General features: G+C 32.2%; 1 protein-coding gene and 1 long non-coding RNA gene across 3 annotated transcripts; one reads left to right on the forward strand and one right to left on the reverse strand.

Annotated features, from left to right (window-relative positions):
• Positions 1–1,099: 1,099 nt before the first annotated feature.
• Positions 1,100–24,589, reverse strand: LOC130442375 (acetyl-coenzyme A synthetase). The gene is made up of 8 exons (XM_056776430.1): positions 24,174–24,589; positions 18,015–18,210; positions 17,727–17,960; positions 15,773–16,081; positions 14,276–14,409; positions 14,033–14,222; positions 11,227–11,416; positions 1,100–9,881 (listed from the first exon to the last, which is right to left on the reverse strand). Exons 1-8 carry the CDS (start codon positions 24,482–24,484, stop codon positions 9,436–9,438), a joined length of 2,010 nt encoding a protein of 669 aa, XP_056632408.1. The 5' UTR covers positions 24,485–24,589; the 3' UTR covers positions 1,100–9,435.
• LOC130442377 (uncharacterized) lies at positions 11,469–17,628 on the forward strand. Of its 2 annotated transcripts, XR_008909763.1 has the most exons (5): positions 11,469–12,225; positions 15,058–15,324; positions 15,480–16,885; positions 16,949–17,198; positions 17,262–17,628. It is a non-coding gene; the product is annotated as an uncharacterized LOC130442377 (long non-coding RNA). The 2 variants fall into 2 exon arrangements; XR_008909762.1 differs by lacking the exon at positions 11,469–12,225 and having other exon boundaries at positions 14,404–15,324; positions 17,262–17,624.
• Positions 24,590–26,355: the final 1,766 nt, after the last annotated feature.

Below are 26,355 nucleotides of genomic sequence, written 5' to 3' on the forward strand. Positions count from 1 at the left end.
GTTAGCCGAATAGCAAAGACTTTTATATTTTCTTTTTTTTTTCACATAACCTCCAAATTCATGTGAAAAATTCAAAAAAGTTTTCCGTTTGTAATTATTATCTTTTACAAAACACATTTTTTTCACGAAATTCTGTGAAAAGTCACCCGTTTCACTTCATTTTGTCTTGTTATGTTGACATAATATCGAAAAAGCACTCTAATTTTCGAAAGAAGATTCTCCCTTCAAAAAATCTGCTTTTTTTAAAAAATTAAGTAGGATTTTAGTTCGTTGAAATCTCTACTTTTCGATGATTTAAAAAAATATTACCATCACCATAGTAAATTTTCTCAAAAAGTCAAAAAATAAGACAGAAATAGTTATTTTCCGCATCCGCACTTTACGCATGTATTAGGAACATTATTTTTTCTACGACCGTATATACAAAAAAAGTATACCAATCCATTTTTCAAAAATTATTTTATTCCAACAAACATAATAATATGCAAAATTTTAACTAAAAACTACTAATTGTTATAAATATTAATATTGAAAACACAATTTGTTGCATTCTGTAGACTAGTAAGAATTGCCGGTCCAGTGGAGTTATTTGGTTTCAACTGGAGGGTAGATGATGTCGATGAGGATGGATCGCATCGGTTGCAGGTCGCATAAAGATGACGATGACGGTGACGGCAACGGTTTTAAGTCAGTTGGTAGGTAACAGCTCGGAATTAGTTTCATTTGCAGCCTTCAAAATGGCTACGGGAAGTTCTTCCTCGGTTGAATCCACTAATATTATTGTATGGGATTCGGTTTAATGTGGTTTAATTTAGAAGAAGATTGCACTTATTAGGTCACTTCCAAGACGTTTTGAACAACTTTGACGTTTTAGTAACAATTACATGGTTATATAAAAAATATCTGTATTATTTTATATTTTCAAAAAATTAAAAATGCTACAAAAAGCTTGAAAAGGTTTAAATTTTGTTTGATGGACTATTTCGTAAATATTTATTTACCTGTAGTAACAATAGTTATAATCTCAGAAGTGAAAAACTATCTGATATGGTCAAAATGTGCATATTTTTACTTTCCCGCACTAGTGCGGGAAAGTGACACTTTTAAAACTAAAATGCGTGCGGGAAAGTGGGTTAAAACGCACGGTCGTAGAAAAAAAACTTTTTTTTCATCATTATGTATTTTAGTTATTCATTAAAATTTTTCACTCTCATTACACGAAAAACGTGAGATTCTATGTAACATTGATAAACATGAGTAATTGGAGTGTAAAATTTTCATAAGTATCTAAAAATTGTACATAATTAATTTTCGGATGCCAATTTTGGTAATTATACACTTTCACGGTCACCTGGTTTTTTTGGTTCTAGAAAATCGAAAAATGGATGGATTTTAATGATCTTGGTCTCAAAATGTTCCATTTTACGGCGGATTTATAAAAAAAATTAGTAGAAATAGCTGGAATGAAAATTTCTCATAGTTTTACTGTTTTAAATCGTAAAAAAAACGGTTTTGCAAAATAATCCTTTACAAAAAATTATGATAATTATACACTTTCGCGGTCACCTGGTTTTTTGGTTAGGTTAGGTTAGGTTAGGTTAGGTTGGCTCTAGAAAATCGAAAAATGGATGGATTTTAATGATCTTGGTCTGAAAATGTTCAATTTTACGGCGGATTCATAAAAAAAATTAGTGGAAATAGCTGGAATGAAAATTTCTCATAGTTTTACTGTTTTAAATCGTAAAAAAAACGGTTTTGCAAAATAATCCTTTACGAAAAATTATGGTAATTATACACTTTCGCGGTCACCTGGTTTTTTGGTTAGGTTAGGTTAGGTTAGGTTAGGTTGGCTCTAGAAAATCGAAAAATGGATGGATTTTAATGATCTTGGTCTGAAAATGTTCAATTTTACGGCGGATTCATAAAAAAAATTAGTGGAAATAGCTGGAATGAAAATTTCTCATAGTTTTACTGTTTTAAATCGTAAAAAAAACGGTTTTGCAAAATAATCCTTTACAAAAAATTATGGTAATTATACACTTTCGCGGTCACCTGGTTTTTTGGTTAGGTTAGGTTAGGTTAGGTTGGCTCTAGAAAATCGAAAAATGGATGGATTTTAATGATCTTGGTCTCAAAATGTTCAATTTTACGGCGGATTCATAAAAAAAATTAGTGGAAATAGCTGGAATGAAAATTTCTCATAGTTTTACTGTTTTAAATCGTAAAAAAACGGTTTTGCAAAATAATCCTTTACGAAAAATTATGGTAATTAGACACTTTCGCGGTCACCTGGTTTTTTGGTTCGGTTAGGTTAGGTTATGTTAGGTTGGCTCTAGAAAATCGAAAAATGGATGGATTTTAATGATCTTGGTCTCAAAATGTTCCATTTTACGGCGGATTTATAAAAAAAATTAGTGGAAATAGCTGGAATGAAAATTTCTCATAGTTTTACTGTTTTAAATCGTAAAAAAAACGGTTTTGCAAAATAATCCTTTACAAAAAATTATGGTAATTATACACTTTCGCGGTCACCTGGTTTTTTGGTTAGGTTAGGTTAGGTTATGTTAGGTTGGCTCTAGAAAATCGAAAAATGGATGGATTTTAATGATCTTGGTCTCAAAATGTTCCATTTTACGGCGGATTTATAAAAAAAATTAGTGAAAATAGCTGGAATGAAAATTTCTCATAGTTTTACTGTTTTAAATCGTAAAAAAACGGTTTTGCAAAATAATCCTTTACGAAAAATTATGGTAATTATACACTTTCGCGGTCACCTGGTTTTTTGGTTAGGTTAGGTTAGGTTAGGTTGGCTCTAGAAAATCGAAAAATGGATGGATTTTAATGATCTTGGTCTCAAAATGTTCCATTTTACGGCGGATTCATAAAAAAAATTAGTGGAAATAGCTGGAATGAAAATTTCTCATAGTTTTACTGTTTTAAATCGTAAAAAAAACGGTTTTGCAAAATAATCCTTTACAAAAAATTATGGTAATTATACACTTTCGCGGTCACCTGGTTTTTTGGTTAGGTTAGGTTAGGTTAGGTTGGCTCTAGAAAATCGAAAAATGGATGGATTTTAATGATCTTGGTCTCAAAATGTTCAATTTTACGGCGGATTCATAAAAAAAATTAGTGGAAATAGCTGGAATGAAAATTTCTCATAGTTTTACTGTTTTAAATCGTAAAAAAACGGTTTTGCAAAATAATCCTTTACGAAAAATTATGGTAATTAGACACTTTCGCGGTCACCTGGTTTTTTGGTTCGGTTAGGTTAGGTTATGTTAGGTTGGCTCTAGAAAATCGAAAAATGGATGGATTTTAATGATCTTGGTCTCAAAATGTTCCATTTTACGGCGGATTTATAAAAAAAATTAGTGGAAATAGCTGGAATGAAAATTTCTCATAGTTTTACTGTTTTAAATCGTAAAAAAAACGGTTTTGCAAAATAATCCTTTACGAAAAATTATGGTAATTAGACACTTTCGCGGTCACCTGGTTTTTTGGTTCGGTTAGGTTAGGTTATGTTAGGTTGGCTCTAGAAAATCGAAAAATGGATGGATTTTAATGATCTTGGTCTCAAAATGTTCCATTTTACGGCGGATTTATAAAAAAAATTAGTAGAAATAGCTGGAATGAAAATTTCTCATAGTTTTACTGTTTTAAATCGTAAAAAAACGGTTTTGCAAAATAATCCTTTACAAAAAAATTATCTCATTATCAGATAAAGTTCTTATATTTTTTTTGTATTCTACATAAATTAATAAACAATTTAAAAAAAAATACAAAAAGAATGATTTTTTCAGTTTTTATAGCTTAAAATGAAATCGATGGAAAACAATCAATTTTCGTGAATAGTTTCGTACTATATTCTTCAATGTTAATAGTTTTTGGACCATTAAAAATCGAAAAATAGATAAATTTTATAATTTTGGTTAGGTTAGGTTAAGTTAGATTAGGTTAGGTTAGGTTGTTTTGTATCACTGAATATTGTAAGTGCTTTAAATGTATTCAATTCACAATTGTTGCAACTCTTTGTCAATATATTTCAATTTATTATTAACAAAATCCCACAACTCACGATTATTCAAAAAAATTAACTTTTTTGAAATATTTTTTTTTCAAAATATTCATTTTTTTATGTAAATTGCGAAAAAAAATATACGAACTTGATTCCACGACGTCAGAAACAGTTACGAAGGATTATATGTAGAAAGTCATTTTTTTTTGTATTTAAAGTCATGAAACTGTAAAAAATATTCATTTTTTTTAATTTTCGTATTTTGTTTTTATAAATCCGCCGTAAAATGGAACAATTTGAGACCAAGATCATTAAAATCCATCCATTTTTCGATTTTCTAGAGCCAACCTAACATAACCTAACCTAACCGAACCGAACCTAACCTAACCTAACCAAAAAACCAGGTGACCGCGAAAGTGTATAATTACCCCAATTTTTTCCCAGTTTTTCTGAGAAAGTTTACCGTGGTGATGGTAATATTTTTTTACATCATCTAAAAGCAGAGATTTCAACGAATAAAAATCGTACTTAATTTTTTAAAAAAAGCAGATTTTTTAATGGGAGAATTTTCGTTCGAAAATTAGGGTGCCTCTACGATATTATGTCAAAATAACGTGAAAAAAATAAATATTTCAAATTGATTCAATTACAGTGTATACGAGACATGAAAAGGTACCTTTTCACCAAATTTCGCGAAAAAAAAATGTTTTTTGTAAAAGATAATAATTACAAACGAAAAACTTGGTTTTTTTAATTTTTCACATGATTTTTGAGGTTATGTGAAAAAAGTGATAATACAAAAGTTGTAAATCTTCTCATTACCTACAACTTTGCTTCCACATTATTTTCCATAGTTTTGCAGAAAATCGAAATAAACCGTTTTTTACCCTTAACAACTTACCCCCTTTCCCTCCCCGACCTCAGATCGCCCGCAAATTATCTACCTTTCATTTTTATTATAATCTCCTCCTTTTCCAATTGGTTTCATCCTACTATTATTTTTCTCACTCTTTATTATTTCTAAAGGATTTTACTTCGGTCTATTTACAAACTATTTCGAAATAATTATACGTTGCATAATCATCGTTGATAGAGTATTCCTTAATTTTTATTTTTATTTTTTTTTCAAATAAAATCAATAGAACTCGCACATAATACCAACAAAGTTTCTTCGAATCTCGCCGTGTGTATTGGATTTTCAACTTTTATTCTTCATAATCGATCACAACACACATTTCATGCTTCCCTCGTACATGCTGTGAGGTTTTGTTCAACCGGACGTTATTCAACAGCCAGTCGAAAAATTTGCGTTGGCTGCACTTAAAGTTCAATTTTAACCAATCAAATCCGAGTTAACTGACATTTGACGGGAAGAATGTGTCAGTCAAAGGTCGATGTATAGTTTTGTTTGAAGTATCGAGGGTTAAAAAGATGGATGCAAAGAGTAATCAGGGTATGAGTCAAATCTCGGTCAATCGGACTTTATAATACCAATCCTGAGTCACATTGATTTTGTTCCTAAATTGGTTACAAACTGATTCGGAATCGATTCTAAGTTAACTCGATGTTATCAGATGTTTAATGACGTCCATATAATAATGAAAGTAAAAGTAGTTTTCGTTAATGTGTGTTCAAGATTTTTTGTAATTTTGAAATTTAACAATTTCATCAAATTGTACTCATAGTATTTTATTTGAAGAACACAATCTGACGCTTGCAAACCCTGATGTAGTCGCGTTAGGTATGACATGTCTCCTGTCAAATGTCATCCACAGTCTCCGCGCGACCAGTTTTCATTCTTTTTGTGATAACTTTTACTTTTAAATCAGTTATTTTTATACAGAAATGATTTGTGAAAACGAGCAGCGAAGATTGCTGCGCATATATGAGAGGAACATGCCTTTGACGAGGCTCCAATTGAAGATGCATCAGATTTAGAAGATGATGTCGTGAAAAGTAAAGCTGATAACAGGGGGAGACTGTTCAAGAGGGTAGATCTTATTCCAAGTACATCACTAGCAATAATACTAGTTTTTTATCTGGTCTTAGACGAATGGAAAAAGATCTTCTGAATCAGGCAGTGATCCCATCGATTGCTGAAATCTATTTGTGAATAACGATACACATAGCATTGAGATAGACAGAACTACAAAAGATATCGATACTGCAAAAGAAACAGATATAACTGAAATCAAAGACATAATTGATTTGCTTCAATTGAGAGTTGACCAATTCTGGCTCAAAATGAGTAAGCAACTCACAAAATGCAACTATAAATGAAATTCTACTAGGTTTTCATAACACATGTGGCTTTCGACGGTATACATCTTCAAAACCAGGCTAATATGGGCTGAAACTTTTTTCGTTGGTCGATTTGAAGAAGTTTTACACTTTAAATCTAGAAATACATGAAGGACAACAATTTGAAGGTCCATTCATAACAAACAATAACGCTATGAGTATTGTTAAATGTCTTGTATCATCTTACAGATAACTGGTTTACCTTGGTGCCCTAATAACTTTTTACAATGGCATATAAGGGGGGTGTACAGTGTGTACAGCATTCTCCACATTTGCAGAGACGTTTTTATCACAATAATATACCAGAGACCGTCCCTCAAAGAAAACAAGATGTAGCGGGAACCTCTACTACATCTGGTATTTGTTCTACATTAGATGCAGGGGCTGCTCTTATCGAAAACTCTTTCATGGTTTTTTCTTGATGAGGTGATCGATAATAAATAAAATACCTCATCAAGAAAAGCCACAGAAGAGTTTTTGATAACAGCAACCCCTGCTTGTGATTGGATTTCATTTTGTAAGCTTTAAGAAGCTTGATATTTGGGTACCTCACGAATTGAAAGAAATTCATTTAACACAAAGAATCATCTTTTGCGATATGCATTTTAAACAAAATGAAACTGACCATTTTTTGAAAAGAATCATCAATGGCGATGAAAAATGGGTCCTGTACAGTAACATAGTTCGAAAACCAGTACAAACCACATCTTAAGCTGAAAAACAAAAAAAAAATTTCATGCTGTCAGTTTGGTGTTGCAAGGAACCAAATCATCAATTCTGATGTTTATTGTACAACAATTAATGAAACTGGATGAAGCAATCAAAGAAAATCGGCCAGAATTGTCAAATCTGAAAGGCTTGATGATAATTCAAGGTCTCACACATCTTTGGCAACTCGAGGTAAATTATTGAAGCTTGGCTGGTAACTGATACATACAGCCTTGATCTGGTACCATTTGATTACCATTTATTTCGAAGATTACAGAATTATTTGAATGGTCAAACTTTCACAAATGACGATGACCTTCAATCGCACCTGGTTCAGTTTTTGCTAATAAAGACTAGAAATTTTATCAGCGCGGAATCATAAAGCTGAAAAAAATGGCAAAAGGTCATTGAGCAAAATGGAAAATATATAATAGATTAAAAGCTATTCTTTGTTAAAAAAAAGTATGTTATTTTATACTGCAAAGCTCGAAATTACTTACAGGATAATAATTTAAAAAAGGACGTTTTCGGAGTCTGACAAAGATTGCCTATCAGCATAATTTCGTTACCAAAGTAAGCTCGTGCATCCATCTTTCTAAAAAGCCTGAATCCAAAATTTCTTCTAAATAAGTTTGTTCAAAACAGAAAATTTGAAAAAAGGTATTTGTTTATAAATAGTCTATATTTACCCTACGTATACTTACAGATGTAATTTTCTTCATAATTTCTGCCAAAAAGGGTTCATACTTAAATTTAAATATTATTACTATAAATAAGTTGATTATTTGATAAAAGAGGTTACACTTCAAAGGAGTTCTAATATATATTTCTACCCTACTCCAATAGTAAAATAAACTTACACTTCGTAAACTTTTATACTTTGATGACATAGCAATTAGTAGGATTTACTGCACACAATCGACCTTGGCAGATGGGGCTGCATTGGAACGGGTATTGCTTCATGGTATGGCAACATGGACGTTTGACAAATCAGAGATAAATAAATTGGAAGAGTTGGAGTGGACTGACAAGTGAGAAATAAAGAAATCCTGAGAAGAATGGGAAAAGGCAGAGAAATTCTGCTGAATATAAAAAGGAAACAACAGCTTATTTGGATCACATAGTCAGAGGCCGAAAGTACCGACTTCTTCAACTCATAGTTGATGGTAGAATAGACGGGAAGTCGGGGGAAAGCAAATGTCTTTGCTAAGGAACATAAGAGAGTGGATAGGCCTGAGGAATATATAAAAGATCTGGTTCACGCAGCGGCAGACAGAGAAGCATGTGAAATACATTAATGCACAACAATATCAAAAACAAAAAAACACAAAACCATCAACAAATATTCACTGAAAAAGTTAACCTAAATTATGTTTATACATTAATTCATACACTTTTCTTGAAGTAGAGTATTAAACATATAACTTTAACTCTTCTTTTTTCATAGTACAAGCTTCACCTCTATGAAAGAAGATTTGTTCCACAAGCCAATTTTTCAGCCATTATGGCTGTATAAAAATTATTTAAAGAAAACAAAACGTTATTCTCATATAATTCTCAAAAACTTGAAATATTTTCAAATGATAATATCATTATACATTATTTTGATTGATAATATATAAGTAGAGCAGTTTTATTGAGAATTAACTATCATAGGAGTCCTCACTATAAAAAGTTTCGCATTTCGAGGTTATGTTTTTGACTTTAGTTGATTGTTGTCTCTGCTACACAATTCTAATTTTCTTTTTTTGTGGTTTATATTTTGCTTAACGCTTTTTTTCTTTAACTAATCGCAGACTGTTTAGTCGAAGTAACTCCTTGATTATCTTTTAAACTTTGAGATTAGATTAAGTTTGCTTTGAGAAGCTGTCAACTCTATATGGCTCAATCACGGAAAATTTATCGCATTCGAAAGGTTTTAAGCTCTAAGTAATTGGAAAACCAAAATTACGAGAATGGGAATTGAGATAGAGTATAAATGGTTAACAACTCTATTTTTCGAAGACGACCAAGTTATTACAGCTTGCGATTAGAACGATGCAGATTATATACTAAGAAAATTGGGATTTCAATATGAGTATGTCAAAAACAGGTAGTTCATGTCATAGTTTATTTAAGTAAAAATAAAAACATTGAGATAGTTAAAGTCAATTAAATTTTATGGAACGTATATAGTGAAACTATTAACAAACAAAATAGTTAATTGGACATTTTTGGAATTGTTTGAGCACTCCTAGGTTAATTGTAACCCGATAAAAACGGGTAAAAAAAGTCAGAAATCAAATTATAATTTTTTAAAAACATTGCAAGTACAAATATTTTTTAAATCATATGAGAATTACTTCAAAATACCATTGTGTACATCTTTTCTAGGACTAGAATAAACACGTTAATATAATGTGGTCATTTTAAACTCCTTGTGGCCTTGAAGCAAACAACGCTTCAACAACGGTACTATCGGCTAAAGTACTAATATCACCAACATCTCTATCATTCAAAGCAATCTTTCTCAATATCCTCCTCATGATCTTACCAGATCTGGTCTTAGGTAAAGCAGGTGCGTTTTGTACGATATCAGGTTGAGCAAAAGGCCCTATCTTTTCTCTCACAATTTGTTTAATTTCTTTTACGAGTTGATCGTTAAATACGCCACCTTCTGTTGTTGTCACGAAGCAATAAAGACATTCTCCTTTTACCGGATGAGGTTTAGCTACCACTGCAGCTTCTGCTACCGAAGGATGTTCAGTCAAGATGGATTCTACTTCCGCTGTGGACATAAGATGACCAGATACATTTAGCATATCGTCTACACGGCCCGTTACCCATAAGTAACCATCAGCATCTCTTCTTGCACCTGAAATTGAGAAAAAAAAGCATGTGGGTGAAATTAGTCATCCACTGATAATGAGGTTAAATGACATAGCTGGTAAATCATATATACTATCTAAAGTAGTTTGTGTTTTTCGTCCTTGTTATGCTAAACCGAAATGAATATTCCAAAGCCTTTAAACTATATAAAAATAGTGATGTATTTGATGATTTATCTCATCTAGATGTTTTGCAACAGAAGTATAACTGAAGAAAAGTCATAAAGGAAAAGTTTATAACATGTAAAGAGATGAAGAGTAAGTTATATTCGGATCTACCTCAATTGAGGGAGGGATGTAAAAAATAGTATTTCTTTAGTTTCAATATGGTTCACTTTATTTATCTATGGGTTATGATGTCTATGATAGATCTGTCATGGATGTCACAAATGTCACTGTCACAAGTGTCAATTTTGATTGATTAGAATAAGATAATGGAGGTTAATTAATGTAGGTCAAGAAATATTGCTTATTCAAGAAAGAGTTGAAGAAAGAAACATCAAATGTCGTTTCTTTGTTTATTTCAATTAATTTGAAAATCATATTATTTATTCATTAATCCCAGATGTAGGTTTGTGCATGAAAATATTGTATTGAAACTTTTTGTTTGATATATACAGCTTTTGGAGATCAAAAAAAGTGGATTCTTTTTGATAATTATAAACAGTTTATTTTCGGTGATTGTTTTTGTAAAATGACCAACGACTATTCAAACAGTTTTTTAGATAACAGATTAAATAACTGCGTTAAACTAACTTACATTTTAAATGGGTTTATTATATCGTGAACATGTCACGAAATGGTCCTAACAACCCTTACAGTTTTGGTAAAGTGCGTTGAGGATTAATTTTATATCTCAGTGTATCAAAATAAATCCTGGGTTCCACATAAATGTTGTCTAACATAACACCAAAGCCTCAAATACGATCAGAAAGTTTCTTCTCCGGAACTTAATAGGGTGTCTGAAGATAGTAACCCAAATATTTATTGATACAAAGTGAGTTAAACGATTTAGTACGTGATTTAAATCTGTCTAAAAATCAGGGTGGGCTTTTGGGGGTCTAGATGAAACGATTGGAATTTACCTTCTTATTACACAAAAATTTTTTGGATCTTGGATTTATTAAATATTTAATATGATCCAGATTACTGGATATTGTTCATTTACTCAATTCGAATAATATGATATATAATTGAATGTCATTATCATTTTATAAAACGTGGAATTTTGATTAAAACTGATAGGCGAAAATATTTTTGAAGAAGAACAAGCTGAATTATTCCACACAATTATCCGATTCCGATAAAAATATTTTTCAATAAAGGGCATACCATCTCCAGTACAATAATATCCCGGGAATTTCGTGAAATAGGTCGTTTCGTATCGATCGTGATTATTAAAGAGAGTCCTCATCAAACTAGGCCACGGACGTGAGAAAACCAAGTAACCTTCACCTTCGCCCTTTATTTCTTTCCCTGCTTCGTCCAATAGAACTGGTTGTACTCCGAAAAAGGGCACGGCCTGAAAAACAATATAAAACATGTACGTAGATTAAATAATTTGATGTGAAATTTTATTTAATATGAGAAATTAGATATAGAGATCTACTTTAAGTGTCTATATTTTCTTCATCCTATTTCGTCAATAATTTTTAGAAAGTTGATTCAAACTGGACATACATATTTTTAATTAGCATTTTACAGTACAACTGTTTATATTTTCTTAACAAAAAGTTTTTGATGGAATAGTAAATCGATTAAAAAAACTTATTTGGATATATCTACTTATGCCAAGCCAACCATCGCACTGTCCACCGTCAACATGTAAATGACCATAGTATATCTTCATATGTATTCTACTAAATCAGTCCTACATACAAAATATGAGGTACCTTGACATTACTTAATTGAATGTTTAGTTACAAGGTTTTGTTATTTATTTGCATTTATTTTGTTATTTGTTAGCATCGCATTTCTAATGAAACGTGTGTATTAATTGACGAGAATTACACGTTTTTGATAAATCATGGCTTTCGTCGGTAACAAACTCTTTGAGGCGTTCACACCGTTCATTTCGCCTAGTTTAAACTTAATAAACCTCTTCACGATAGTTCATTATCCAGGGGAAAAGTCCGAATAATGTTTATCAAACCGAGCCATTGCTTCAATAGTATTTTTTGACAAAAAACTTTATTAACACTTATATATATAATTTACAAACTAATAGTCTTAAAATTTACACACGTGTTACAACAAAGGTTAGAGCTAGTTGAAAATCAATAGATTCAATACTAGTACTGCCATCTGTGTATCAGCCTACGATCTTTTCGGGTGAGTTAAATAAGTTTCAAATATTACATTCCAACAGAAATTGTAAGTATAAATGTAATCGATTCTCAGGGATGATTAAAGGTTATTACATACATGTTTACCTTCTATTTATAGATAATAAATTTGTCTTATTATTTCAATAATTCAATAGAAATAATAATAATTGTGGTTATTACCAATAATTTGAGGATTGTTAATGTTTCTAATAACCAGAAGCTATTCGTTATAATGGTTGATAATGAACACAGTTTTTGCGATTTTTTTTTAGTAATGGTATAATAGAAAATTATTGTTATGGTTTACGTCGTTAATAATGCTACAATTTTGAGTATTTTTCCTTAATGTATTTATGAGAAATATGATTCACTTATATGACGGATATTTTACACCGTTGCCAAGTTGTATATGTTTTCAGTTGGCACGATTACATTCAATTTAACTAAGAGGAAATAGGTTAAGAAATTTTTAGATTTTAAGTTTACATGTTCCATGTCAGATCTAGATTATAATTTCCCAAACTCTCTTTCAGCTAGTTATGAAAATAATTAATTATATTTTATACATCGAGAATCACGACACGAATGTAGTTTCCCCTGATATACGAGTAATAATTTCATTTACATATTTGATATTGGGTGTCAAAATGCAGTGAATAAAGTAATTTTTTCAATCCTCAATCTAACATTACAACGGAAGGACAGTCATTATTCTTAAAAACAACACCCAATGTTAAACGAACGAGAATTTCCGCGTATAGTGGAACGTACCTATTTTAATCAGTTGCTGCAAGTGTTTCTATAAATGTCAAAATTGTAAACAGGCTACAAGGTACATCATATTAAAGTATGTCCGTCGAAATGTGTTTTCATGATTATGATATTAAATTTTTAACTCTCTCTACAGGGAAATCTAAGAAAACAGCTGAGTACTTTTTAAGATTGCAAGGTGATCCAATGACCGCTGAAAATTATAAGGACAAACTTATAACTTTAGAAGGAGTTGGCCCCTTTTCATTAGATGAAAAGAACTTTAGTCAGAATCCTGTTCATTTTCCACCAATTTCCAATATGGATATTATCGAATACTTGGTATTAATAACATGTTTCTACACCTAGAAGAAAAATTTGAAAGCTTAAGTGCTTTTAAATTCTTGGATTTATAACCACTATCTATGTATTGAAGTTTAAGAGCAATATTGTTTTTAAATCTATAGTCTCGTGTATAAAATAACTAAAATTACCCAGTCCTAAAGAGATTGGAGTTAATTAGAGTAGAAAATGAAACTTACAATGAATGAAGAAAACAAAATTCATTTAGATGTTTAACGATAATCAGACTTCAGTGAAAACACGTGTAGGTGCATTCTGGAAATAGAGTATTAATTTCAATAGGTACTAGAAGCCTTTTTGAGTCTAATCATCTAGAAAATTTAAAATAGTATGTTGAAATTCATTTACTAAGCACAAAACTACATAGTTAATAAAAAAAACAACAAAATTATGTTTCTGGGAAGAAATTTTGGACTTCTTCAAGTAGCAACTCTTTAAGAAGGTCTTTTGCAATAAAGCTGAAAATAGTGAGGTCTAAAAACCGATTAATAACTTTACAAAGCAAATAAATCTGCTATAAAAAGTTTTTGTTTTGTTTATTATGTGTTTTTTTCTTCAATTCCTTTGATTATGAGAAATTAAATGGTTAAATAGTGTACAGAGGTCGAGTCATAATTTTGTTCTCTAATTAATAAATCTTTAAGCTTCAGCATCGAATTTAAGTAGCTATTCGACAAATATAGTACAAAAACACTTACAGCTGATCCAGGTTTCATAGGTATGGCTCCTGGTAATGGAGTCAAAACGTGTCCGCCAGTTTCTGTCTGCCAAAATGTGTCTACAATAGAACATCTTCCTCTTCCAACGAATCTGTAATACCACAACCAGGCCTCAGGATTGATAGGTTCTCCTACGGATCCCAGAACTCTTAACGTCGAAAGATCGTGCCTGAAAAGTTATATTTATGTATATATTTTATATTTGTTAAGTAATTAACTTACTTTGTAACCAGATTTTCATCGAATTTCATCAAAGCTCTAATAGCAGTAGGTGCTGTGTAAAATTGACTGACTTTATACTTGTCCACAACCGACCAAAAGCGATCATTTTCAGGATAAAAAGGAGTCCCCTCGTACTAAATAAACAAAATACGTCAAAGTATCTAACAATAACAAAAGATCATTATTCCGGTCACACATTACGTATTCAATATATTTATGCAGTAATTATACGTCTTAATATTTTGATTTACCTCAATGCTAATGCTTAGCGTAATTTTTACAAGTTAACAATGAAGAAAATATGTCATTATATCAAATAACAATATTTGTTATTCTAATCCAAGTACTAAAATTTTATTACTCAATTATTTAAAATTATTATCCAAACTAGATTCATGATTTACTATGTAAATATATATTTATATATATATACAAGGGTCTTGTGATACGGCAGGTATTATGGTAGTATTTACATTGTTGTCAGATCTTTCCTTTTTCCGGAAAAATAATGAATTTTGTTATTTCAAATGAATCACCGTATTATATTTTGTGTTTTTGAGAAATACTCAGTATTTTTCATCTAATGTTTCCAATACCTAAATGCTATTTGACGTTTCATAAAAATTACTATTGTTGAAGTTTATTAAACGTCACAAATTTAATAATTTATATCCTAACCGAAATCCCATAACAAGATTTACTGTCAGTAAATGAGTAAACAACCGCGTTGAAAATTTAACGTGATAATAAATTCCATCCATACAAAGTAACGTTGGTTCAAGGGTTGTCAGATGATGATTCTGTGAAGAGTTGCAGACCCAATAAAAAGTATCACAATCAAAACGATTGAAATTTTTTTGGTAATGTTATGTTTTGCGATGAAGCCATTATTGTAGATACTGGTCACGTAACAATCCTCGTTGGATATGCGAATCCCGCACCTAATATCCCGAACAAAATAATTGAGGGTAAATTAAATGGTCCGGCGTATTAAGATTTATTGGAAAATAGTATTATACCTGAGATGGTTCGGATATTTCCAAATCCAAGTAAGTATTTTCAATTACATTTAAAAAAATCTTCATTATTAGAAATTTTCGGGGAAAAACAATATTCCAAAAGACAATATTTGGCTACAACAAGATGGTACCCCATCTAACTATGCGTGTATGGTGAGGCAATATTTAAATAAAGTGTTTTCCAGAAGATGGATTGGAAGGCGTGGTTTTATCGAATGGCCCCAGCGATTTATAAAACAAAATCTGCCAATATTGAGGAATTAAAAGATAGGATTACCACAGAAATAAGAATTGAACAGTCAGGGATATGTTGCAAAATGTATTGCAAAGTTTTAAAAATCGCATGGTTCTATTTAAGTAAATGGACAACATTTTGAACAATTACGAGTACATGAAAGAGTTCAGTAGGTAGTAAAGAACTAAATTTATTATTCATATATAATTTTCAATTAAATAATATTTGATTAACCATCCTTACCAATACTGATGTTGCTGCGTTCGCCAAAGGTCCGTAGACGACGTAAGTATGTCCAGTAATCCAACCAATATCGGCAGTACACCAATACACATCATTAGGTTTGTAATCAAAAACGTATTTGAAAGTAGTGGCAGCATATATCATATAGCCTCCTGTCGTGTGCAATACTCCTTTCGGTTTACCAGTCGACCCACTGGTATACAACATAAAGAGCGGATCTTCAGCTTCCATCCATTCTGGATAACAGCTGGTAGACGCTTGAGGAACTACATCTTGCCAGAACACATCTCGTCCTGGTGTCATGGGCGTCTGAAAAAAGTTTAATCCACCATTTTCATAATGAATCTACGGTAAGGGTCGGCGGGCTACATGTAGCCATCCAGCTCTTCAGTTGGCAAATATTATTGATTTTATCAAAGAAAAATATTCAAAAATCGTTCTTGAATCTATAAACGATTCCTTCCCCGTGACACACGCCAAGGATTGCATCTGGAGAATTATTTAGTGGTTTCAAAAACTTGAAAAAGATTTGCCATTATCCTCTAAAATCGTAAAAGATAATATAGAATGAGAGCTAAAAACAGAGAAAAGAAAGGAAAATGAAGACTAGTAGCAGCTGAAGGAAAAGTCCACGAAGACGGTTCCAGTTTATGTAGAAAAAAGAGACAAAGGTAAGGTTAGGTTAGGTTAAGTTTTGCACCCACTAGACCGATGGGACTAGAAGCTTAAAATGGTACATTAGGAAAAATTAAAAATACGAAGCTTAGAACGGAAACAAAATATGAAGGGATGACCCCCAGGTGAGACATATTCCATCAAGGCCATAGAAGAATTCTATCCTAAAAGATGGAATTCTGTTTTAGGTTAAGTTGGATTGGTACTGAGTACACTGTTTACACCAACACTCACAATTACACTGCCTAACGCGCGCTTCGTTAACCCAGTTATCGTCTTCAGAGACTGAATGTAAACTGGTAGGGTTGGTTAGGTTTTGCATCCACTAGACCGATGGGAATAGTGAGTTGAAGATACAGAAGCTTAAAATGGTATATTGGGAAAAATTAAAAATACGAAGCTTAGAACGGAAACAAAATATGAAGGGATGACCCCCAGGTGAGACATATTCCATCAAGGCCATAGGAGAATTCTATCCTAAAAGATGGAATTCTGTTTTAGGTTAAGTTGGATTGGTACTGAACACACTGTTTACACCAACACTCACAATTACACTGCCTAACGCGCGCTTCGTTAACCCAGTTATCGTCTTCAGAGACTGAATGTAAACTGGTAGGGTTGGTCAGGTTTTGCATCCACTAGACCGATGGGAATAGTGAGTTGAAGATACAGAAGCTTAAAATGGTATATTGGGAAAAATTAAAAATACGAAGCTTAGAACGGAAACAAAATATGAAGGGATGACCCCCAGGTGAGACATATTCCATCAAGGCCATAGGAGAATTCTATCCTAAAAGATGGAATTCTGTTTTAGGTTAAGTTGGATTGGTACTGAACACACTGTTTACACCAACACTCACAATTACACTGCCTAACGCGCGCTTCGTTAACCCAGTTATCGTCTTCAGAGACTGAATGTAAACTGGTAGGGTTGGTCAGGTTTTGCATCCACTAGACCGATGGGAATAGTGAGTTGAAGATACAGAAGCTTAAAATGGTATATTGGGAAAAATTAAAAATACGAAGCTTAGAACGGAAACAAAATATGAAGGGATGACCCCAGATGAGACATATTCCATCAAGGCCATAGAAGAGTTGTACCCTAAAAGATGGAATTACGAAAAGTTCTTTCTTATCATAGAATTTGTTAGGTGCCGACCAATCAACACTATTTCGAAGAATTTAAAACTTTCTGGGTAGTAAAAACAATTGTTTGTTCAATTTAAAGATGTTAGAATGAATATTTCAAAGTGTTAATGTTAATCTATCAAAAACTAACCTTATTACTGTTGTAAACAGAACCTTGAGGTGAAGTTACCCTGCCTAAATGCGCCACTACGACACAACTTTCCACATTGTGACCTTTCTGAGAACACTTAATCATAGCTTGATCACAAATGGCCTTGAGATGTAATAATTTTTCTCCTCTCCATGCTCCATCCGCAGTTACTAGCACCCTAGCTTCACAATCTAATATCCTTTCGGCAAAAGAATCTGCTGAAAATCCTGCAAACTAGAATTTATAGGATAACAATAGTAATCATCTCGAAATATGAACACGACTTACTACTAGGGAATGTATCGCTCCTATTCTAGTACATGCTAGCATTGTTATCACAGCTTCTAATATCATGGGCATATATACAGCGACCCTATCGCCTTTTTGGATTCCTTTGCTTTTGAGAACATTCGCGAATCTACATACTTCTTCTAACAGTTTTTTGTAAGTTAGTTTACTGTAATCTTCTGGATGATTACCTTCCCTGAAAACCACGAGATAAATTTTGTGGTATAAACAATATTTGGACTATCATACTACTCCTAGAACTAAAATGTATGTTTAGTTCAATAGAACAGGTCCTTAAATGCAATAAACAGAACAAATCAAGTCGTAAATTTTACACCTGAATTATAATAAATAAAAAGTTTTCTTTATTATTAAAAGTTTAAAAATTTAGGGTGGCTAGAGTATAGGGGATGATTTAAAAACTTTGTCGATAATAAATTAGAGTTTAAAAATCAATTTCTAATCGTTTTGATCAATATAATAATGTATCGTATTATTTACTAAGAGATCTTTCATTTCATTGAATGTCAACAAACTTTTTTAAAGAATTTGGGGGTGGTGCTTCGAGTTATTTCATGATTTAGTATCCGGCACAGAGTAGAAGTATATAAAAAACCCCAAAATATGTATATAAGTTGTATCCCTGAAAAGTTGTAGGGCCTCAAAATATGGCCAAAAATTTCGAAAAAAAAATCTTTCAACTCAAAAAAGTTGGTTATTAGCGATTGATTTGGCAATATACACAACTTGTTAATGAAAGACTTATTTAACATTCTTTCCTAGTAGGGTTTTTATGTCATTTGGAAAATTACATTGTTGTCTTTGTGACGCGTATAATGTACAATCTAAAAGTGTAGTTTTACAGTAAGTTTTATTGTGACTTATTCTTAGTCTGGTTACTAATAGTTGTTTTGGGGCGGTTACTGCATATTCGCCACCACTGTTCAACAATTTCCTTTATTTATTTTAGTTTTCGAAATGATCCTTCCTTCACATCACTATATACTGCACTATTCACTAAACGTACATCACTGCAAACCGTATCTGATATCTAAGTTATTATTTTATATTAGATGCAATCGTTTCTCGATTTTTAGTTCAAGAGGGTTGTTGGTATAGGCTTTTCAAGGAGTCTGTTATAATTGCATTTATTTGTAAATTTGATGATTGAATTTATGGAAGTTAGAATACATGGAGAGTTTCAAGTGAAAGTTCTGATATATTAGAGATATTCAAACTTTTGTCAATTCCCAGAAGGTATATCTATATTTAATTGTAGAATTTAGTTTTCGAAATGATCCTTCCTTCACATCACTATATACTGCACTATTCACTAAATGTACATCACTGCAAACCGTATCTGATATCTAAGTTATTATTTTATATTAAATGCAATCGTTTCTCGATTTTTAGTTCAAGAGGGTTGTTGGTATAGGCTTTTCAATGAGTCTGTTATAATTACATTTTTTTGTAAATTTGATGATTGAATTTATGGAAGTTAGAATACATGGAGAGTTTCAAGTGAAAGTTCTGATATATTAGAGATATTCAAACTTTTGTCAATTCCCAGAAGGTATATCTATATTTAATTGTAGAATTTAGTTTTCGAAATGATCCTTCCTTCACATCACTATATACTGCACTATTCACTAAATGTACATCACTGCAAACCGTATCTGATATCTAAGTTATTATTTTATATTAGATGCAATCGTTTCTCGATTTTTAGTTCAAGAGGGTTGTTGGTATAGGCTTTTCAATGAGTCTGTTATAATTACATTTTTTTGTAAATTTGATGATTGAATTTATGGAAGTTAGAATACATGGAGAGTTTCAAGTGAAAGTTCTGATATATTAGAGATATTCAAACTTTTGTCAATTCCCAGAAGGTATATCTATATTTAATTGTAGAATTTAGTTTTCGAAATGATCCTTCCTTCACATCACTATATACTGCACTATTCACTAAATGTACATCACTGCAAACCGTATCTGATATCTAAGTTATTATTTTATATTAGATGCAATCGTTTCTCGATTTTTAGTTCAAGAGGGTTGTTGGTATAGGCTTTTCAATGAGTCTGTTATAATTACATTTTTTTGTAAATTTGATGATTGAATTTATGGAAGTTAGAATACATGGAGAGTTTCAAGTGAAAGTTCTGATATATTAGAGATATTCAAACTTTTGTCAATTCCCAGAAGGTATATCTATATTTAATTGTAGAATTTAGTTTTCGAAATGATCCTTCCTTCACATCACTATATACTGCACTATTCACTAAACGTACATCACTGCAAACCGTATCTGATATCTAAGTTATTATTTTATATTAGATGCAATCGTTTCTCGATTTTTAGTTCAAGAGGGTTGTTGGTATAGGCTTTTCAATGAGTCTGTTATAATTACATTTTTTTGTAAATTTGATGATTGAATTTATGGAAGTTAGAATACATGGAGAGTTTCAAGTGAAAGTTCTGATATATTAGAGATATTCAAACTTTTGTCAATTCCCAGAAGGTATATCTATATTTAATTGTAGAATTTAGTTTTCGAAATGATCCTTCCTTCACATCACTATATACTGCACTATTCACTAAACGTACATCACTGCAAACCGTATCTGATATCTAAGTTATTATTTTATATTAGATGCAATCGTTTCTCGATTTTTAGTTCAAGAGGGTTGTTGGTATAGGCTTTTCAATGAGTCTGTTATAATTACATTTTTTTGTAAATTTGATGATTGAATTTATGGAAGTTAGAATACATGGAGAGTTTCAAGTGAAAGTTCTGATATATTAGAGATATTCAAACTTTTGTCAATTCCCAGAAGGTATATCTATATTTAATTGTAGAATTTAGTTTTCGAAATGATCCTTCCTTCACATCACTATATACTGCACTATTCACTAAATGTACATCACTGCAAACCGTATCTGATATCTAAGTTATTATTTTATATTAGATGCAATCGTTTCTCGATTTTTAGTTCAAGAGGGTTGTTGAGAGTTTCAAGTGAAAGTTCTGATATATTATGAAGGCTGGCGTCTTTCCCTTGTTAAAGATATTCAAAATTGTGTCAATTGTCTTATATTTTTGAAAACTATCTGATTAAAGAATAGTCGACTCCGTTCCCGAATTCGAACGAGCTTTGATATCTGTTTGCTATTATAGTTTGGATGTTCATGATTGCTCATTATAGTACTGGCATATAACAACGTTAGGTATTGTTTTCATTCAGCTAGTGATGGCTCTCCTAGTTGTACTTGTAAACTTTCGATTGGAGATGTTCTGTAACTCCAGTGGTATCTAAACATAGGCGATGGACTCATAATCGATCCTAGATATTATGTCTGTAGATTGAGAGTGAAGTCTCTGTTTGAGAGAACTTTTAATAGGTTTAGTTCTTGCTGACATCTGACGACAAGATCCTTAGTGTGTTCGGTGTTCGTTCCAATTTAATTGCGAGTCGAAGATTATTCCCAGAAATGTGATTTTTGATACATATCCGAGAGGAATACCATTTAGTTCTGTAGAGTTTTGGTCTACCTCTCATTTAGACAACATTATGAATTTGGAAAATCGCAGTCTCTGCACCATTTTTCAAGTATATTTATGTGATTATACTTAACCACATCATCTGTTTGTAGTTATCAAGTATAGAGTTACACTGCGGCGTTCCACTTCTATTATTCAGGAAATTGCGAATGAAAACTAGCTTGTGACCATTTATGTTCCATTCTTTCAAGGTTTTTACTATGTTGGGCCTCCACGCGGTATCGAAGGTTTTGTTTATGTCAAAAAATACAGCTATGCATTTCTGATTGTTTGCTAAAGCCTCATTTATATCACTTTCTAGATCTATAATTTTGTACATTGTGCTTTTGTGTTTTCTAAAACCGGTCAGCTCTGGTTTTATCAATTTTCTTCGTTCTAGTTCCCAAACAAGTCTGGTGCAGATTAAGGATAAGGGTTTTGTGCATATTTGATTAAATATTTCCCACTTTTTTGGCACTTTTTGAATAACATAATCGTTTTAGAATCAATTTTCTATAACTTTTAACTTCTTAGGTCTTTTTATACGTTTCTGGTGATAATTTGTCTTCATTTTAGGTTTCTTCTCTATTACAATAAGCCTAAATAAAATTAATATAATAGAATTTTATACTGCCTGCTTACAAATCTCATTTTTTTAAAAGGCACTTGAAATAAAACAGTCCTGAACTAAATAAAACACTTCCTGGTATATACTTTGAATATGGTAATTGTCTTTGTTAAACTCGTGACCTAGACCTTACATATTGTGAAACTATACAGCTTTTACTTTTACATACTTTTTGACTAGTTCGATAATCAAATAAACAGCAACGATATAATTACGTTGCGAATGCAAATTTTTCAATTTGAATCAACATTTTTTGAAGATGATATGACAATGCTTTCAAACAATACAGTGGGAATATAAATCGACAAAATCGTGAAGCGATAAAGTCTCTACATTATTTTTTAACAAATTTTGTTGATCTTTGGAAACAACTATTGAATTCCTCATAGAAGAGCTCTCAAAAAAAAAACTGAGAATTCAAATAAATTATAACATTCTCTATCACTTATCCAAAATAAAATAAGTAAATCGATTTTTTGAGGACAATTTGAACTGAATTAATTTCGAACACAAAACTTAATACTAAACATTTCTCAAAATGTACCTAATTTCCAATAGAAAATTCCACAAATCTCTTCGCAACAAGTTTCAAGGAAAATAGTTTTTCTCCCATTTAGCAAAGAGTTTCAAGCTGCGTATTCCCAAAGGCCGCTTTCCATGATGCAATACAATGTGCAATCCAATTAAAGTTGCAATATTTCAGCATGCACCTTGCAAGTTGCAACTAAACTGTCAAGGTCGCTTGACATGAAGCAATACAAAGTGCAATGCATACAAGACGAAATATTTCATTCACCACGAAGTCGAAATGATTAATTTTACGAAACTCGGCTGATCTAAGACTGACATTTGGTAGATCGTTATGCCAAAAGTAACTGAAAGAAATATTGCAACTTGTATGCATGGCTTCATGTCAAGCTGCCTTAAAAGTTTAGTTGCAACTTGCAAGGTATAATGTACAGTCTATTGTAAATTCTAGTGTGATTATTGAAAAGTCAGAAGGACCGCGTAAACCGGTCAAAAAATCGGTCTTTTAACTGTTAATGAAAAAGCATCAACATTGAATCGTTTACTGATAAACATTTATGTAGAAATGTGGAATTAGCTTGTTGTTGTTGAGTCTTATTAAAGAATATCAAATAGAAAATAATTCAAAAGACTTATAAGGAAATTGCATACGTTATTGTTTTGAAAAAAGCTTCCGACATGGACACTCATTGTGAGTATTTGTTCCAAAAGTTCATCTTCTGATTTGGATTTGAAAAAAAGAAGTTTTAATGGTTTTAATATTAAAATGATTCTTTATGAACATAAGGCTGTTTAGAAATCAAAGTTTAAACCCTTATATCTATATACACAGTATGACACAATAAAATACAGGAAATTGTTTTTGTTTTCATTCTATTTAACACGCCGAGCCCCAACCAAACTTGATAAACTTCCCCTGGCCCCAAAAATTGTGTGTTTTTACACTCCATATGGGGTGCAGATCCAAGGAAAAATAAAATTTATTCGAAATGAAATGCAAGGGTAGGTACACCCTACTTGTAGTATGAAAAAACTTTTTTATCCTTTAAAAACTGAAAAAATATGAAATGTTTCTTGTTTGACAATGGAGTTGAAGATCATGCAAAAAAATCAAATGTAACCGAATGTAAGGTAATGTTTCAAGGACGCAGGACGGTCCAACCAAACTGAAAAACACATTTAAATATAGTCCTTTGAGTCGTGGAGAAGGTTTGAAATAAAATACGTCGTGCAGTCCATAGTACCGCTCTGGACTGTGGGAAAAGTTCAGTAGCGGGTTCACACCGGGGCTAAACGTGAGTAATACAGACTAATGATGTTTTAATTAATTATTTTCATATAAAAACTGAGCTCAACGATGTAAAATCACTTCATGCGCAAGTCTAACAACCAATTTAGTCATAGCAAATTTTTTTATCATTCCTATATAATTTGTTTGAGTGAATTGCATAGATTAACTTACCAATAAAAAGCCACTTTGTCGCCGTGACCATTTCTTACATTTCTATCCAACAAATTATAAGAGATATTCGTCGTAGCTCCGTCCATCCATTTGGTGAATATAGGTCCTTTGGTTATATCGAAATTATACCTAAAAAATTTGTCGTAGTCTATAGGTGTTTCCCAATGGAATTGTCTAGCAATATTCCCCCAAAATTCATCCGGATTATCAATAGACGCTTGGTACATATCTTTATATTGGGATAAACTCGAAACGAACGCGTTTTTGGTTACCGTAGGATCCGGATAGTATACTGATTTTTCTGACGGCATTTTAGTAGATTTTTCGTACAGTCCCGGTATGGAAGCGATGTGCGACTGCGAAGGTTTACGCTTCGAAACAAACAGTCTCGCGCTTTCGGACAAGGTCTCGGTGAACTGAGCGAGTTGCGCCGTGGAAATAGATATATATAACGATTTTTAGTTCGATAACGTTTGAATATTTTGATTGGTTGACAGAAACGTTTTTCACATGATCTTATGTTTAATCACAGGGTGTTTCTTTATAATAGATACAATTATTTGGTTGAATGAAATATTTATACGAAAATCCATGAGTTGTAGCAAGTCTATCATATATTAAACCAGAATTCCAAACGTTCGAAACTGTTTGTCAACCATTTCAAACGTATGCAATGTTTTCTGTGCATCAGCAAAGCGCACTTAGTCCTGAGCAATGTTTAACTACTGCAGGCGAAGATAACCAGTCCCAAAAGCACTTGGCATGACCTAGAGATGCCGTTTGTTGCTTCAAAAATGCTTCATGAACAAAAACAGCGTCGCGAAGATGTTTCTTCGAGTGTTTCACAGAAATACAGCCGAATTTTTACGCGTTTCATAACAATGGGTCTTTCACTTCATACCCGAGACAAAAGAACAATCAAAACAATGGACTGAAAAAGGAGAACCAGCTCCAAAGTAGGCAAAGATCGTTCCATCTGCAGGCAAGGACGTGGCGTCGATTTTTTGGGATAATTTTCATAGATTATCTTGAAAAAGGAAATACTATCAAGGGCTAGTATTATGCAATCTTATTACAACGTTTGAGTGGAGAAATCAAGGAAAAACTGCAGCATTAGACCAAGAAGAAAGTGTTATTTCATCAAAACAATGTACCAGCTCTCACATATGTTATTGCAATGGCCAAAATTAACGAATTAAAGTTTGAATCGCTACCTCATACACTCTATTCACTAGATTTATTCTCCTGGGATTATTTTCTGTTCCCAGGCTTGAGAAAATAGCTTGGCGATCAGAGATTAGTTGGCAGTTAATGGTCATTCTGAGGAACTTGACGATTCTTATTATAAAAAGGGTATCGAACTCATTGAGCATCTCTAGGAAGAGTTTATGGAGCTAAAATGAAATTACTCTATTTTTTTTTCAAAATTTTTGGGCCAGGTACTTCTGAGGCACTTGACCATCACGGCTCTAAAACGTTCAACCTCCATACATGCTTGATTAAGCTAGAATTCACAATAACATCGAAATGAGAAATGAAAGCGACTCAGGTGTCTCGCAACTTTATCACAAAGCTCTAGAGATAAGGCAAAGACTATGAATCAAACCAGAGACGTCCAGACGTCTAGGTACTCAGAGATTTAGGTCGAATGTAAAAGCCGGAAGGACAATATTTTACCGTATTTAGATGAAATGATTCGACTAGCAATAAATGATAAATTTACCAGCTACAAAACAATCTTGAATTCTGCTGAGAAGACTTAACAGAAAATCCACTGGAAATGTGTGCAAGCTATTCCGAAACATGATGTATCAGTGTTGAAATCTATGTAAGACTTTTCCAAACATGAAAATATTCTTGGCAGTCCTACTTATCACAACAGCATTAGTTGAAGGTAAAACCTGTAACCTTTTTGTTCTACACCTGTACTTTTATCAATATATACTGACATATCCAAATATCCTAATTTACTTAAGAAAAATCTATTGGAGAAGCCCTAGATGTTGATTATTTATATTCCAAGGTAAATAAATCTTAGTTTTTAATGTCATCTCCGTACCATTTGCGTCACGGATGATCCGGAGTGTCTTTGATGCATGGTTGAGGATGAAACCGCAGTCCACGGCATCTGTGAGTGTCCAGCACTCACACGAGCGCCGTTTAAACACTTGTGCAAGCCTCA

Source organism: Diorhabda sublineata, chromosome 4, assembly GCF_026230105.1.
Source record: "Diorhabda sublineata isolate icDioSubl1.1 chromosome 4, icDioSubl1.1, whole genome shotgun sequence".
Taxonomy (NCBI): domain Eukaryota; kingdom Metazoa; phylum Arthropoda; class Insecta; order Coleoptera; family Chrysomelidae; genus Diorhabda; species Diorhabda sublineata.

Excerpts from the sequence above, each read along its gene's own strand:
- LOC130442375 (XM_056776430.1), bottom strand. The coding sequence starts at position 24,484 with ATGCCGTCAGAAAAATCAGTATACTATCCGGATCCTACGGTAACCAAA. Across the intron at positions 17,961-18,014 it reads GAGCGATACATTCCCTAGTA|TTTGCAGGATTTTCAGCAGA; the intron begins GTAAGTCGTGTT and ends TATAAATTCTAG. Across the intron at positions 14,223-14,275 it reads GATGAAAATCTGGTTACAAA|GCACGATCTTTCGACGTTAA; the intron begins GTAAGTTAATTA and ends ATAACTTTTCAG.